Source organism: Lepidochelys kempii, chromosome 8 (assembly GCF_965140265.1).
Source record: "Lepidochelys kempii isolate rLepKem1 chromosome 8, rLepKem1.hap2, whole genome shotgun sequence".
Taxonomy (NCBI): domain Eukaryota; kingdom Metazoa; phylum Chordata; order Testudines; family Cheloniidae; genus Lepidochelys; species Lepidochelys kempii.
The window spans coordinates 83,232,857-83,249,113 of record NC_133263.1 but is presented as its reverse complement, the minus strand read 5'-3'; the positions used below and the strand labels follow the sequence as shown (position 1 = coordinate 83,249,113).

At 37.9% G+C, this 16,257-nt stretch overlaps 2 protein-coding genes across 5 annotated transcripts in view; one reads left to right on the top strand and one right to left on the bottom strand.

Moving 5' to 3' along the window:
* The window catches only part of NEXN (nexilin F-actin binding protein), a 52,396-nt gene extending 40,937 nt beyond the window's left edge, over nt 1–11,459 (top strand). For both annotated transcript variants that reach the window (XM_073357277.1, XM_073357279.1), the window contains 5 exons: nt 8–205; nt 3,326–3,547; nt 9,142–9,327; nt 10,543–10,903; nt 11,012–11,459. In XM_073357277.1, the coding sequence (XP_073213378.1) occupies nt 8–205; nt 3,326–3,547; nt 9,142–9,327; nt 10,543–10,903; nt 11,012–11,025 (981 nt within the window). In that variant the 3' untranslated portion in view covers nt 11,026–11,459. The remainder of the gene's footprint in view (nt 1–7; nt 206–3,325; nt 3,548–9,141; nt 9,328–10,542; nt 10,904–11,011) is intronic.
* Nucleotides 11,460–13,936: 2,477 nt separating this feature from the next.
* The window catches only part of FUBP1 (far upstream element binding protein 1), a 41,998-nt gene continuing 39,677 nt past the window's right edge, over nt 13,937–16,257 (bottom strand). For 2 of the 3 annotated variants that reach the window (XM_073357275.1, XM_073357276.1), the window contains one exon: nt 13,938–15,549. In XM_073357275.1, the coding sequence (XP_073213376.1) occupies nt 15,519–15,549 (31 nt within the window). In that variant the 3' untranslated portion in view covers nt 13,938–15,518. Of the gene's footprint in view, nt 15,550–16,257 lie in introns of all 3 variants that reach the window. The other variant, XM_073357270.1, reaches the window with a different exon arrangement.

The window sequence follows — 16,257 nt, the reverse complement described above, 5'->3', positions numbered from 1 at the left end:
TCAATAGGTACTGGATGATGAGACCCCAGAGATGTTTAAAACAGTTTCTCAAGAATCTCTTACACCAGGTAAACTGGAAATTAATTTTGAGGAGTTACTGAGACAAAAAATGGAAGAAGGAAAAAGACGCACTGAAGAAGAGCGCAGGCAAAAGTTGGAAATGGAGAAGCAAGAATTTGAACAGCTCAGACAAGAAATGGGAGAGGTTTGTATTCTCGAAAATAATTGAATGAAAGGTCATACAGGGTTACCTCCCGATAGCATATAATGAATGGATCATTGCTTAAAATTCTAAAATTTGAAGATTTTAGGTGTAGTTAGATTGGTACTTTAAAAAAAAAAAGTGTTGCCTAGAAAAAAGGGAATGGAAAAAGGAAAACTAATTATCTAACACTTTAAAAAAATTGTTTTCCATTCGAAAACTTGTGTTCCCTTTTTAATTGCTTTGAATACAGGTTAATACACTTTGCCGTCCCGAACTGAGAACTTTAGCAACTTTAGACTTGTAAAGCGGTCTACTTCCACAGTAGCTTCTACAAGTTTTGCTATATCCTTTGCTGAAAAGCTGTTTTGTAACTTCTTTCAGTTATACTTGGAGAATCATATCTATAATCCTCCTACAGCTAATGTACAAAAAGATAATTATTTCCTCTTTCTAATGTTGATCTTATGATTTTGCCCTATTTGGTTTTTTTCTTAAAGCTCCAGATCGTTGACTGATGCAATTACATAAAAAAAATCTGTTTCAATTGAAAAAGTTTTAGGCCTTGTGCTTGCAGAAAATAGCTTGCAAATGCAAACTGCAAATGCTAAGAAACTAGAAGGTAAATTAAAACCACCCACATATTATTTTTTAAAATCTCAATTATAAAATGAATCAAATGATTTTTGAATGCTTAGGGAGAGCAATAATTGGAGTTGGAAATACTGTCAAAACCTTCCAAAGTTAGCAAACGAGGAATATGCAGCTCATGCCTGGAGGATCCCAGGTGAGTAATAAGGGTTTTAGGATTTGAGATTTCCAAACATGTTTGGGATTGCATCTTAAACTAATTAGAGTGTACTATCAACACTGAAATGAGAGAAAAGAGGTAACAAGAAAAAACAAAGTGAGGGCAATGATTTAGTTCAGTCCAAAATTGTTGTTAAGATGTTATTGCTTATGGGTTTTTTTCTATTTAAAATATCCTTCCAGCATTTTTAAACTAGTCAGAATATCCAGTTTGCTTTTTACTATTAAGTTGTATGCAGTTTAAATTCATATAGTGTAACTTACCTGCACTGTGGTATCATGATTTTCTAAGAAATATTTAAAGCATTACTTAAATTTTTCCTTTTTCAAAAGCAGCTTTTTTTATTTTTGGAGAGTAGGTTTTGTTATGGCATATTGCATTCAGTCAGCATTGATTCTGTTAAGAATAAATTGGACTATTGGTGAAGAATAGCATAGGGTATTGGGCAGCATGATACGTAAGATTCTTACTCTGTCTACGTGGTCACCAGTTACAAGATCACTAATTACTAAAACTTGTTACGAGGACTGTCGATTAATCACAGTTAACTCACGTGATTAACTCAAAAAAGTAATCACAGTTTTAATTGCACTGTTAAACAACTGAATACCAATTGAAATGTATTAAACATTTTGGAGGTTTTTCTACATTTTCATATATATTGTATTCTGTGTTGTAATTGAAATCAAAGTGTATATTTTTATAATATTTACACTGTAAAAATGATAATAGTATTTTTCAATTCACCTCATACAAGTACTGTAGTGCAATCTCTGTCATGAAAATGCAACGTACAAATGTAGATTTTTTTTTTGTTAATTACATAACTGCACTCAAAAACAAAACTATGTAAAACTTTAGAGCCTACAAGTCCACTTAGTCCTACTTCTTGGTCAGCCAATCGCTAAGACAAACAAGCTTGTTTACATTTACAGGAGATAATGCTGCCCTCTTCTTATTTACAATGTCACCTGAAAGTGAGAACAGGCTGTCAGAAGTCTTAAAAGAGCAAGACTCCGATGCAGAAACTACAGAACCCGAACCACCAAAAATGAAAATCAACCTTCTGCTGGTGACATCTGACTCAGACGATGAAAATAAACATGTCGGTCTGCACTGCTTTGGATTGTTATCGAGCAGAACCCGTCACCAGCATGGACGCATGTCCCCTGGAATGGTGGTTGAAGCATGAATGGACATATGAATCTTTAGCACATCTGGCAAGTAACTATCTTGCGATGCTGGCTACAACACTGCCATGAGAATGCCTGTTCTCACTTTCAGGTGACATTGTCAACAAAAAGCGGGCAGCAAATGTAAATGTAAACAAATGTAAACAAACTTGTCTGTCTGAGCGATTGGCTGAACAAGAAGTAGGACCAAGTGGACTTGTAGGCTCTAAAATTTTACATTGTTTTATTTCTGAATGCGGTTTTTTTGTACATAAATCTACATTTGTAAGTTCAACTTTCATGATAAAGAGATTGCACTACAGTACTTGTATGAGGTGAATTGAAAAATATTATCTTTTTTTACAGTGCTTGTAATCAAAAATAAAAATAAAGTGAGCACTGTACACTTTGTATTCTGTGTTGCAATTGAAATCAATATATTTGAAAATGTAAAAAACACCCAAAATATTTAAATAAATGGTATTCTATTGTTAACAGTGCAATTAATTGTGATTTAATTTTTTTTAATCGCGCGACAGCTCTAGTTGTTATCCATGTTAACAGTTCATTGACCTGTGTGAAATAAGTTGGTGGTCTCACATTCCCAGTGGGCAAAGGTCTATGCCAAAAAAATACTAGATGCCAGTCTCACCAGAAACACAGACATGGAGACTGAACTATAATTTTACTCTTAGAAGAGTAAAGTACACTGGCAGAGTAGCATGAAGCGTCTTGCAGAACCACTAGTGTTTTGTGAGAGAAGACTCTGCCTCCAGGACTATCTAGTGTTTATGCAATGCCAGATCAGTAAAGCACCCTTCACATGGACTGACTTCACAGAACAGTAACTTGAGGGGACTGTATGAAGAGGCAAGAGCCTTTCAAACTAATAAAATTGGTTTAGAAGCAAATATAATTGGAGTATTTTTACCTTTTAAAAAAATATGTACCTGTCTTGTATGCCTGGCACTTTAAAAGTGAAGGTCCCTGCACTGGGGAACTAGATCTACTACCATTATCATGGTTTCATTAGATTTAAGGAAAATGTAGTTAGTTACACGTGGCATTTTTTTGCACAAAAACAGTTTTCAAAGTCAGGCACACTTATACTTGTTTTGTTATGTTGTAATTTCTTAACAGGAGGAGGAAGAGGCTGAAACCTTTGAATTAAGCAGGGAATATGAAGAACTAATAAAGTTAAAAAGAAGTGGTTCTATTCAGGCAAAGAACTTAAAAAGCAAGTTTGAAAAAATTGGAAAATTGTCTGAAGAAGAAATACAGAAAAAAATTGAAGAGGAGCGAGCTAGAAGAAGAGCAGTGGACCAGGAAATAAAAGAGAGGGAAACAGAAAAATTTCATGAGGCAAGTTATTTTCAGCGTCAACAATTGCTAAATATGTTGTTACATTAGTTTAGCTGTTAGGACACTAATGACCTGTTCCTTCATCCTCAGTAAGCTGCACTCGAGGTGCAAGAGTGAACTTGTCCAAAGCATCTCATGACCCTAAAGTAAACAATGCTGCCCTTCCAGCAGAGTTCCCTCCATCTCCATAGTGATCCCCCCTACTCCCTCCTATGGCCATCTGAGGAGGTCCCTCCTGGCCAAACCTTAGGGAACCAGCAGCCTCGCTCTTCCCACCAACTTATTTGCTCTTATTTGCAAAGGTTTTAGTATGCATTTGCTCTTGGCTCCACACCCATTAACTCCCCACACCATCTCTCACCATCCACTTATACTTCTCAATCTGCAAACCGGCCATTTTTCTGGCAAATGGCTGATGTGTGGAACATACATGTATTTAAACATTGTGACAGATTTTAATCACTTCTCTCTATAAAAGCTGTTTAAGATGGTTCCCTATTGTTTTTATTAAATCAGGTTTTTAATGTTATGGCTTCGAGAGGAGGAGGTCCCTGCTCAGGTTGCTCAGGGACTTAAGGGTTCACGTAATGGGTCCCTGCCCAGGTTTCTCAAGGTTCCCATTTGAGGAGCAGAGAGAGGGAGCCCTGTTGCCCAGGAGCAATCTTTTCCTTGAGGGGAGGTCATAGGAAGCAGGCTAGGCAGCTACTTTTTCACAAGGGGGAAGGTGGAGGAGGAATTAGCACTTTCCAATTTGTAACTTCCAACAGTCCAGGACCTGCTCCATGTCCTATTCTCCCTTCCCAGTCTGTGAATAATACAGTGGCCCAACTTCCTGAACCCTTTCTCTGCTAGGAAAAACAAACTTTGGCACCTGAGCTCTCTCCCTGATATACACTCCCATCCCCTCTGAGGGGCAGCAAGGAGATAGGAGGGGCAAAGAAGAGCATAACCCCTTAGCTGCCCGGAGGGTCCCTTCTCTTCCCCTCACCCCCTTAGCAGCCATTGTGAAATGTTGCTTGAGAATGTAGTGAAGTCAGAAGGTCTGAGTCTCACTTTCAGTCCCCCCATGCACTCTCCAGTACTGTCTTTTTCACACAATCTCAAAGTCCTTCGAGTGCCTTTATGCCTCCCCCGCCCACACTTACCTTGATTAAATAACTGAACCCCTATTCATTTAACATAATGGGTACTGGAACTAGGCCCCAAGCTGTGTAGTTTCATAGATATTAAGGTCAGAAGGGACCATCATGATCATCTAGTTCGACCTCCTGCACAACGGAAGCCACAGAATCTCACCCATCCACTCCTGTGATAAACCTCTCACCTATGTCTGAGCTATTGAAGTCCTCAAATCATGGTTTAAAGACTTCAAGGTGCAGAGAATCCTCCAGCAAGTGACCCATGCCCCATGCTACAGTGGAAGGCAACCCCCCACCCACCCCCGGCATCTTCCAATCTGCCCTGGAGGAAAATTCCTTCCTGAACCCAAATATGGCGATCAGCTGAACACTGAGCATATGGGCAAGACTCACCAGCCAGACACCCAGGAAAGAATTCTCTGTAGTAACTCAGATCCCACCCCATCTAACATCCCTTCACAGGCCATTGGGCCTACTTACCATCAATATTTAAAGATCAGTTCATTGCCAAAATCATGTTATCCCATCATACCATCTCCTCCATAAACGTATCGAGTTTAATCTTAAAGCCAGATAGGTCTTTTGCCCCCACTGCTTCCCTTGGAAGGCTATTCCAGAACTTCACTCCTCTGATGGTTAGAAACCTTTGTCTAATTTCAAGTCTAAACTTCCCGATGGACAGTTTATATCCATTTGTTCTTGTATCCACATTGGTACTGAGCTTAAATAATTCCTCTCCAGCCCTAATATTTATTCCTCTGATATATTTATAGAGAGAAATCATATCTTCCCTCAGCCTTCTTTTGGTAAGGCTAAACAAGCCAAGTTCTTTGAGTCTCCTTTCATAAGACAGGTTTTCCATTCCTCGGATCATCCTAGTAGCCCTTCTCTGTACCTGTTCCAGTTTGAATTCATCCTTCTTAAACATGGGAGAACAGAACTGCCCACAGTATTCCAGGTGAGGTCTCACCAGTGCCTTGTATAACAGTACTAACACCTTATCTCGACTGGAAATACCTCGCCTGATGCATCCCAAGATCGCATTACCTTTTTTCATGGCCGTATCACATTGGCGGCTCATAGTCATCCTGCAATCAACCAATACTCCAAGGTCCTTCTCCTCCTCCATTACTTCTAATTGATGCATCCCCAGCTTATAACTAAAATTCTTGTTATTAATCCCTAAATGCATGACCTTACACTTCTCATTATTAAATTTCATCCTATTACTTTTACTCCAGTTTACAAGGTCATCCAGATCCTCCTGTATGATATCCCTGTCCTTCTCTAAATTGGCAATACCTCCCAGCTTTGTATCATCCGCAGACTTTATTAGCACACTCCCACTTTTTGTGCTGAGGACAATAATAAAAAGATTAAATAAGATTGGTCCCAAAACCGATCCCTGAGGAACTCCACTGGTAACCTCCCTCCAGCCTGACAGTTTACCTTTCAGTATGACCCGCTGTAGTCTCCCTTTTAACCAATTCCTTATCCACCTCTCAATTTTCATATTGATCCCCATCTTTTCCAATTTAACTAACAATTCCCCATGTGGCACCGTATCAAACGCCTTACTGAAATCTAGGTAAATTAGATCCACTGCGTTTCCTTTGTCTAAAAAATCATGTTACTTTCTCAAAGGAGGAGATCAGGTTGATTTGGCACAATCTACCTTTTGTAAAACCATGTTGTATTTTGTCCCATTTACCATTGACCTCAATGTCCTTAACTACTTTCTCCTTCAAAATTTTTTCGAAGACCTTGCATACTACAGATGTCAAACTAACAGGCCTGTAGTTACCCAGATCACTTTCCCCCCCCACTTTTTTAAAAATAGGAACTATGTTAGCAATTCTCCAGTCATATGGTACAACCCCTGAGTTTACAGATTCATTAAAAATTCTTGCTAATGGGCTTGCAATTTCATGTGCCAATTCCTTTAATTTTCTTGGATGAAGATTATCTGGGCTGCCCAATTTAGTCCCATTAAGCTGTTGGAGTTTCGCTTCTACCTCAGATATGGTAATATCTACCTCCATATCCTCATTCCCATTTGTCATGTTACCATTATCCCTAAGATCCTCATTAGCCTTATTAAAGACTAAGGCAAAGTATTTGTTTAGATATTGGGCCATGCCTAGGTTATCCTTAACCTCCACTCCATCCTCAGTCTTTAGCGGTCCCACTTCTTCTTTCTTGGTTTTCTTCTGTATATGGCTATCTCACTTTATCCCTACATGTTCTGACCTCAATCAGGTAGCTTTCCTTGCTGATCCCTCCCATCTTCCACTCTCTGTATGCTTTCTGCTTTTTCTTAATCACCTCTCTGAGATGCTCACTCATCCAGCTTGGTTTATAACTCCTGCCTTTGAATTTTTTCCCCTTTCTTGGGATGCACTTCCGCTAGCTTCTGCAGCTTTGACTTAAAGTAATCCCAGGCTTCCTCTGCCTTTAGATCCGTAAGTTCTTCAGTCCACTCCACTTCCCTAACTAATTTCCTTAATTTTTGAAAGTCAGCTGCTGCTAAGTTGTGGCATAAAATCACCTCAGCAGACTGTGGCTTTGGACACTGTCCATATTATGGTTCGATACTGTTAAAATTAAAATGTCTTTTAAATAACAAATCTTAAGAAATTATTCTAATGGTTTTCCTTCTCACCACATTCTATTTTGCCTTATTTTATTTTCCTTTCCCTTCTGTCTTTTCTTCAGGTATTTTTCCTTTTTAACCCTTGCTAAACAAGCTAATTTCCAGGTAGATAAGAAAAAACAATCCCCGAAGTTAAGAGAGGAGCTGACTTCTGGCAGATGCATCCTTTTTGATAGTAGACCTCCCCTGCACCCCCCAGAAATCCTCTTTACTATCATGTCCTGTCTTCCTCACCAGTTCCCAATTGCTTCCGTTTGGGAACAGAGGTGACAGCAGGGGAAAGTCATATTGGAGAGGAGGCTAGGATTGAATGGTCAGTGTTCAAAGTGAATTCTGAGAAGGCCACAGGTTAAAAAAAGGAGCTAACGAGTTTTCAGTGTGAAGGGAGAGGTTTAGAAAAAGGAAACACTGAAGTATGGCACCTTAGTAGTGAAGGGACAGTTGTGTTCTTCGTGTTAGTGGTACAGTACAATTTAACCTGTTTTTGCTTCCCTTTTCCTTAAAGGCTTCTTGCAGAAGGGAGAATTCCCCCCCCCCCCCCCCTTTTGGCATAGGGACTGCTGTAACAAATCGCTTAAGAGGAAAAAGAAAATCCCCACCAGTTTTCTAAAACAAGCAGGGTGGGCTTTTATTTATTTTTTAAATAGAAAAAGATGGTCAAAAGAAGCACAGGAAGCTTGGGAATAGTCAAGAAGGGTTTGGGGAGGCTTTACAGTTAAGCTCCACCCAGTAAATTGTCTCCCCTGCCCTTACCGAAACAAGAAATGACAAGTGCTTAAAGGGTTGTTGTAACCCCTGTTTTTCTATTTTGTCTATTACTTTCTTGCACTACAATTTCTTTGAACAGAGTACCACATATCTCTATGTAGGCCCAGGATAGCAGGCTGATGTATAGGATTTTACACGTATACCACAATCCTGACCACCACCACACTAATTATTGAGGGGAAACAGCAGAGCAATTCTTTGTTCACTTAGCTTATTTATGCAAAGCTTTTGGGGGGGGGGGGCGAAAGCAACATTGTTCTCATAGTTGGTCATCTTCTTTCTCAGCCTCCCTTCCAGAAAATTTGACCTTCATACACAAGAGCTAGTGTAATATTATATGGGGAATAGTGCCCAGAAATCTCTTAATGAAGATTGGAACTTGTGCTGAGTGCTATACAAAGTATCTTGAAACTGACCCTTGTAGGAATACTCAGCTACTGTCAAGACTTTGTCTTGAAATAGTTCTCAGTGTAACATCCTGTGGAGATAAAGCAGAGTAGTTGTTGTTTGATGTACCTAGCTGAGGTAAATCCCAGGTGTGGCCAAGTATAGGATTGTATATAGGTAACAACTAGTGCCCTATATCTAGTAGAAGTTTACATTAAAATAAGAAGCTCAGGATAGGCATCTCACCATAAAGTTTTTTTTGGTTTTTTTTTGGCAGTGAAGACAACCTAGCCTTTAATTGTGTTTATAATAGGGAGCCTGGGTTTTAAATTAATTTAGCATGTTTTAAAGCATTATTGCTTCATTTCAATTTAAGGTTCATAATGGTAAAGCTACCTAGTGAATATCTAACCCCTAAATCCCAGTCTAGACCAGCGTTCAGATGCTGTTATACTTAAGAGGTTTTAACTGCTACAGCATTCTGGCTGGGTCATGCTGCCCCCAGGAACAAGCATAACATGAACCCTTCAGCTTTAAGCTAGCCTATTTACTGTTTATTGGTACAGTCTATTGTCAGTATTATGATTAAAAGTGAAGTTCTGAACTTTATTATTTTACTGAATTTTTTTATTCCTTAAACTGAAAAGGATGATGAGATAGATGTGAAGCCTGCCAAGAAATCTGAGGCTCCATTCACCCATAAAGTAAACATGAAGGCTAGATTTGAGCAAATGGCAAAGGCAAGGGAAGAGGAGGAACAGAGAAGAATTGAGGAACAAAAACTACTACGTATGCAGTTTGAACAGAAGGAAATTGATGCTGCATTACAGAAGGTATGGAGGATTAAAAATACCCTCTCCAGAGATGTTCAAGAACCAAGGATTTTCTATTAATTTAATATTAGTGAAATGCATGTTTTAAGTGTTGGATTGTTACGTTAGTAGCAACATTACCATAATCACAATCGTCTTGATACTGCAAAAATTTACAGAAACAGTTGAAATAATGAAATATCTAGTAAAATTGCTTTTGGAATTTGCAGATATTCCTGTTTGACGGAATTAATCACAGTTAACTCAAGCAATTAACACAAAACAAATTAACTTAATTTAAAAATAATTAATCAGTCTGTTTTAATTGCACTGTTAAATAATAGAATACCAATTTACATTTATTATAATTTTGGATGTTTTTCTACATTTTCAAATATATTGATTTCAATTACAACAGTGTACTGTGCTCACTTCATATTATAGATTACAAATATTTGCACTGTAAAAAATAAAATAAATAGTATTTTTCAATGTGAGGTTCTCTCTATTGTGGAAGTGCAACTTACAAATGCGTAATTTTTTTTTTTAAACATAGCTGCTCTCAGTCCTACTTGTTCAGCCAATCGCTAAGACAAACAAATTTGTTTACCTTTATGGGAGATAATGTTGCCCACTACTTATTTATAATGTCACTTGAAAGTGTGAACAGGCATTCGGTATGGCACTGTTGTAGCCAGCACTGCAAGGTACTTACGTGTCAGATGTGCTAAACATTCGTATGCCTCCTCATGCTTCGACTTGTAGAAAAACATCCACAAATATTTATAATTTAAATTGGTATTCTATTATTAACAGTGCAATTAAAACCGTGACTAACTGCAATTAATATTTTTAATACTTTAACAGCTCTAATACATACATAATGCTGTAGAGAAAGTAGATATGTTTTCCTTTAAACATTTGGCCAGTTCTTAAATAAGAAGGAAGCAACATACATTCTTATATTGTTCCCCAGATTCCACCTCTGCACCCCACCCCCATATTAAGCCGTCTTCCTTAACTTTCCCATTATGCCTTTCTTGTTCAGTATATAGATTGTAATATTGATGCATAATCCATTATTATCCAGTGTGCCTGCGTTGGAGTTGCCATCTCCTTTCCCCAAAATTTTAGTTTTTTCTAACTTTCATATGGCCAAAGGTTTACGAGGCATTGTCATAACATGAACAGTTTGCAGTGTTTGAAATTCTCTAAATCAATTTATTTTTAACACAGAAAAGGGAAGAGGAGGAGGAGGAAGAGGGAAGTATTATAAATGGTTCTACTTATGAAGATGAAGAGAACCAAGCTCGGTCAGGAGCTCCATGGTTCAAGAAACCCCTAAAGAATGTATCAGTTGTAGATAGTGAGCCAGTAAGATTTACTGTTAAAATTACGGGAGAGCCAATACCTGAAGTCACATGGTGGTTTGAAGGGGAAATGTTGCAGGACTCCGAGGACTATCAGTACATTGAAAGAGGAGAAACTTACTGCCTTTACTTACCAGAAACTTTCCCAGAAGATGAAGGAGAATATATGTGTAAAGCGGTCAATAGCAGAGGTACAGCAGCTAGCACCTGTATTCTCACCATTGAAAGTAAGAGTTAATGTTTTATCTTGTTTTGTTCGAGTGCTGAATTACTTTACACCCCTTTCCTGTTACAAAGTCTATTCCATTTTTCTTGACTCTCCTTTTCTTTTCTAGCTGACGACTACTAATGCTCTACTTTTGCTGGAACCTTCCTCTCAACTTTCTTACTGCATCCATCTCTTTTTCTGTGGTGGGGCCAATAAAAGGAAACTAGAAAGTGTCATTCCTATATCAGATAGGGATATCCTTTGTACTGCATGAGTGTTCAAGTTCTGTTACAATGTGAAATTTGGTATCAGAGGCGTGTTACACTAAAACAAGGACTGGTATGAAAAAGCCCAACTATAGAAAAAACTGAATTGTACTTGTGTTCCTACCTTTGAAGGCCAATTATTCTGTAGTATAACAGTTAAATACACAATCTGGAAGTTCGAGAGGTAGGAATACATTCTGCATGAGCACTAAGTTTTTAGCTGCTTTATTTTGTCTCAGACTTACCAGGCAAAAGTGAATGTTTCTGGAATAAAAGTAATGTACTATTTTTAAACAATAAAAGGTTATGTAATGGTTTAAACTTTGTTTTGTTTAATGAAACATTTTCCTTTCAATCAGCTTTCATAAATACTTACATTCAATGTAGTAATGGGATGTGTAATTATTAGTGATTACAGGCTAATGTAAATTCATCACTAAAGTTTTGATAACTCTAAGAGTACCACGACTTGCTTTTGAAGGTTGTTTCCCACCCACTACTTTACCATTACCCCTGCATCAAAATAGCATTTGGCACATGAAACTAAAATTTGTTGAAAGTACATTTGGGGATATATTGGAGAAAGTAGCTGCTGTACAAACCCCATTTTCATCCTCACCTGGTTGCAATTTGTGTTACTGCATCTTAGTGTATATGTTTGGTTTTGAAGTGAAAAGACGACTAAGCATTAATTCTTTTATGGGAAATCCACAAAACAAATGGATGTACGTGCCAGTGTCTCAAAACGGATTTTTGTTCAGATCAGCCTGTCCAACTTTTCATAGGACTTTTTTTTAATACAAAGTACACATGCTTCAACTTTTTCTGAGGTTCAGCACTTATATTGAGGAATAAAATACAATAAGCTAGAGGCTGTACCCAAATGAATTCTCATGCAATCCTTTTGAAAGATGTTCTTAAAGAAAATAAAACAATGACTGTTTGAGGTTTTATTATAAGTTCTATATTCTGGTTGTTGGTTCTATTTGTTTGTATCAGCTGCATATTTTTTAAACTTTTTTTTCTGGTTCTCAGTGAACAATTACAATTAGATATATCCTGACGGAATTATTTTGCTGATCAGTTGCATGACAGTCTTCTGAATATTACAATTAGAAGATAAATTGTCAAATACATCTTGCTTCATTTCACGTAGGTAATGTTTCTTCACAAAATTATTAAATTATTAGTTTGTAGGCACCTACAAGATAACAGGTGATAAGTAATACCCAACATGAATGTCAAGAACACATCATGCCAAACCAACCTACTTCCTTCTTTGACAGGGTTTCTGGCCCAATGGATAAAGGGAGAAGCAGTAAATGTAAATTTTAATTTCAGTAAGGCTTTTTGACAGTCCCACATGACCTCCTCATAACCAAACTAGGCAAATGTGGTCTAGATGAAATTACTGTAAGATGGATACACAACTGGTTGAAAGACAACTAACTCTGAGTACAATCAATGGTTTGCTGTCAAATTAGATGGACATATCCACTGGGATCCAGCAGGGGTAGGTCTTGGGTCTGATCACTATTCAATATTTTCATTAGTGACTTGGATAATGGAGCGGAGAGTATACGTATAAAAAGCCAAGTGCAAAGTAATATATGTGGAAATAAAAATCCAAATCTATAAATACAAAATGGCAAATAACTGGGCTAGGCAGTTGTATTCAATTTCTGATCCATTATAGCCTCCATATCCTTTTTAGCAATACAAGTCAACAGTGTGATGCAGTTTCAAAAAAGGCAAATATCTGAGGTGTTTTAACTGGAGTATTGTATGAAAGACAGCTTTTCCCACTCTACTCAGCGCTGGTAAGGCCGCACATGGAACAGTGGCCCCAGTTTTGGGCATCATGCTTATTCCAAAGGACAGCAACAAAAGTGATACCAAGGTTTAAAATCAGATGACTGATGAGGAAAGATTTAAAAAAATGGGTATGTTTAGTTTTGAGAAAAGACAGTGATTAGCTGTTCTCCTCGTCACTTATGTATGGACAAGCTTAATCTGCTGCAATGGAGGTATCAGGAAAAATTTCTAACGATAAGTTCCGGAGTAAATCAAGGGAGGCTGTGGAATCCCCATTACTGGAAGTTTAAGAACAGGTTAAACCAGGGGTGGGCAAACAACAGCCCATGGGCTGGATCAGGCCTGGGGGATTGCCACCCCTCTGGCGCCGCGGGCCCCACACCGCTGCTGGAAGTGGCTGGCACCACATCCCTGTGGCCTCTGGAGTGGGTGGGGGGCAGAGGGCTCAGGAACAGGGAACCGTGGCCAACGGAAGCTTCGGGGGAGGTACCGCAGGCGACGGCAGCATGCGGAGCCCTCTGCCCCGTCCCCCAGGGGCCGCAGGGACATGCTGTCGGCCGCTTCCAGGAGTGGCATGGGCGCACCACTGCCACCTTGGAGCTGCTCCAGGTAAGCGGCGCTGGGCCAGAGCCTGCTCCCCAACCCCCTGCCCCCCAAACCTCACCTGCTACCACACCCCAACTCCCTGCCCCGGCCCTGCATTCAATTTCCCCACTCAGATGTGGCCCTCTGGTCAAAAAGTCCCCCCCCCCCCGGGTTAAACCAAAACCTGTCAGCAATGGTCTAGGTATACTTGGTCTGATCCTAGTTCAGGAGATGACAAGGACTAGTTTCCAGCCTTACATTTCAGTGTTTCTTGCATTAATTTATATCATACTGTGAAAATAATCACAATTGTATGTATTTTCCATCTGACGCAGACATGTGAAAGTCAATATGAAGCCAGAAGGAAAGAGGGGGAAAGAAGACAAACATTATTTTGTACTATCCATCATTTTACATTTATTGAGAAAATCATAAAACCATACAAAAATGTTATACAGTTAATGTGTACCCATATTACATACAATGTCAATAATGCAAGCTCAAAACCACATTTTGTAAAGCATTCAATTTACCTCAAGTCCAAGCTGCATCTCCCTAAGACACTTCCCATCACAGTAGCCTTATAAAGCCAATCTTCTTTTTACACACGGGTAGTTTCTGTAGAGAACACTTTTCTCAGGACGAAAATGCATCTCACATGCATAAGAGAAATATGTGCATATACATGAGAGTTTTATAGGGTATTACTAGGGATGAGGGAACCCTGTCAACTGTATGCTTACTGGAAGGCCCAAATTTTGCCAATTTACAACATGCAAAGGAAACATAGAAAAGCTATTTCATGAGGGGGGAAAATAGTTTCTAGCATCCAATAAAACTTTTATGGAAGAAGATGAAATATTTCACGTAAGATAGGCTGTGCAGTGAATAATAATACAACCTGCCTGGACACCAAAACACACTATAATACTTCTAAATGAAGGTTATTCTTCCAGCTGACATTGTATTTCATGCCATGTCCTACAGTATAAAGGCTGAAGAAAGTGATCTGTAAATGCTTTTACTATATTAAACATTACACTTCCCCTACTTCCCTTTTAAAACTGCGGTACTCTCAACTTCCTGTTTCATTTGCGAGGTTCTATCAAATCAAGATATATTTAACGTCCCATTTTGGAAAGTTCAATTACTTTTCTACCAAACACAAAACAATCTTCGCTCAGAAATAAGATTCTAGTAATTTAATGATCTTCTGTCCTCTAAAAAGAAATACTGTTTGGAGACTGATTTAAATAATAACACTACACTTAGCATAAAATATGCCTATAAGTCCAGCAATAAGTGAGCTGAAAATCAATATGCCACAAACACTAAACTGAAGCCATTATGACTTTCACATTCCCTCATTAATCCAAATAACTGGCCTGTCTTTTCTATTTCCTCCCACTTCCTAAATTTACTCAATTTAAGATTTTAATTATTAAAATATTCACGTAACGGTGAAATAAAAAGCAGCATGTTTAAGGAAGTGAAACTGAAATCCCGCCCCAGACAATAAATTCTTAGGATTTAAAACCCACTAGGGTACATACCTAGTTCTCATGTGAAAAATAAATGAGAGTTACATATCAAACTACAAGTAAACAAAAATGAAGTGGCTTGAGGGAATTAAGTGCAACTATTAATTTCAAAAGGTAAATATATCTAAGCTTGACTGCTCAGAAGAATATAAATTAAAATATATAGTTTAATATTATTAGCCACATAGTTTTTAAAACTAAACAGATTATTGAACATTTATGGTCAAGCAAATAGCACTTTAAAGAATGAGAAGTGATCAGACAGAAAAATTATACCCTACACCATTATGTATGGGATACATGTTTTGCCAATTTTACCTTCTACATGGACCCCTTCTATGGTCCGTGCTCATCGGCTCACCAATGGCATACACTCAAAGGATTCCTCTTTATTGGTAGTAACTATCTCAGGACCTGATTTTATGAGCTATGATTTGGTGCTTGCAGCATCTTCAGCACTGTGTGTGAAAATGAAGGCAGTATTTTTGAATATTTTTCTTTGATATAGATATAAGCAGGACTTTTGAAAAAGGATCAGCACATTTTATATATTGAATAAACAAAAACTGATGAGATGCTGCTTTAACTAAAAAACTGTATCAGACCTTTGAATAAAACAAACATTTTAAACTGGCAAAAGTATACAGCAATTCAGTTAAAGTATCAAAGAACAGAAAATACTGATTGCTATATAGATACTGAAAAGATTATTTGCCATACAGTTAACATTTCACTTGTGCACATGCTTTCTAGTAAGACATACTATTCTGCAAAACTTGTGTCAATTTTCCTACTATATCAGATGGATAAGCAAACTAGTTTATCTAAAAAATTCACTAATATTATGTTGTATAACTTCTTTAAAAAGTCAAGTTATCAGTTCCAGTGACAAGAGAAACACACAGTATTCTATTTAGCTTTTAGGGGTGGGGTGGGAATAATGACCTGCCAATTATAAAAACATTTGTGAAGGCTGTTGAAGTTTCTAACCAAGTATTTCCTGCATCTTGGGGGGAAAAAAGTTTTGTTTTCCTTTGTTAAATTGTTACAATTCAGCTATTTGAGGAAAAAGTAACAAAAAATGACTTATTCAGATTAAGTTTAATTATTGCAGCAATCCACTCATCTTTTCTAAAAAATAAAGATACATTTACCCAGAAATGTGA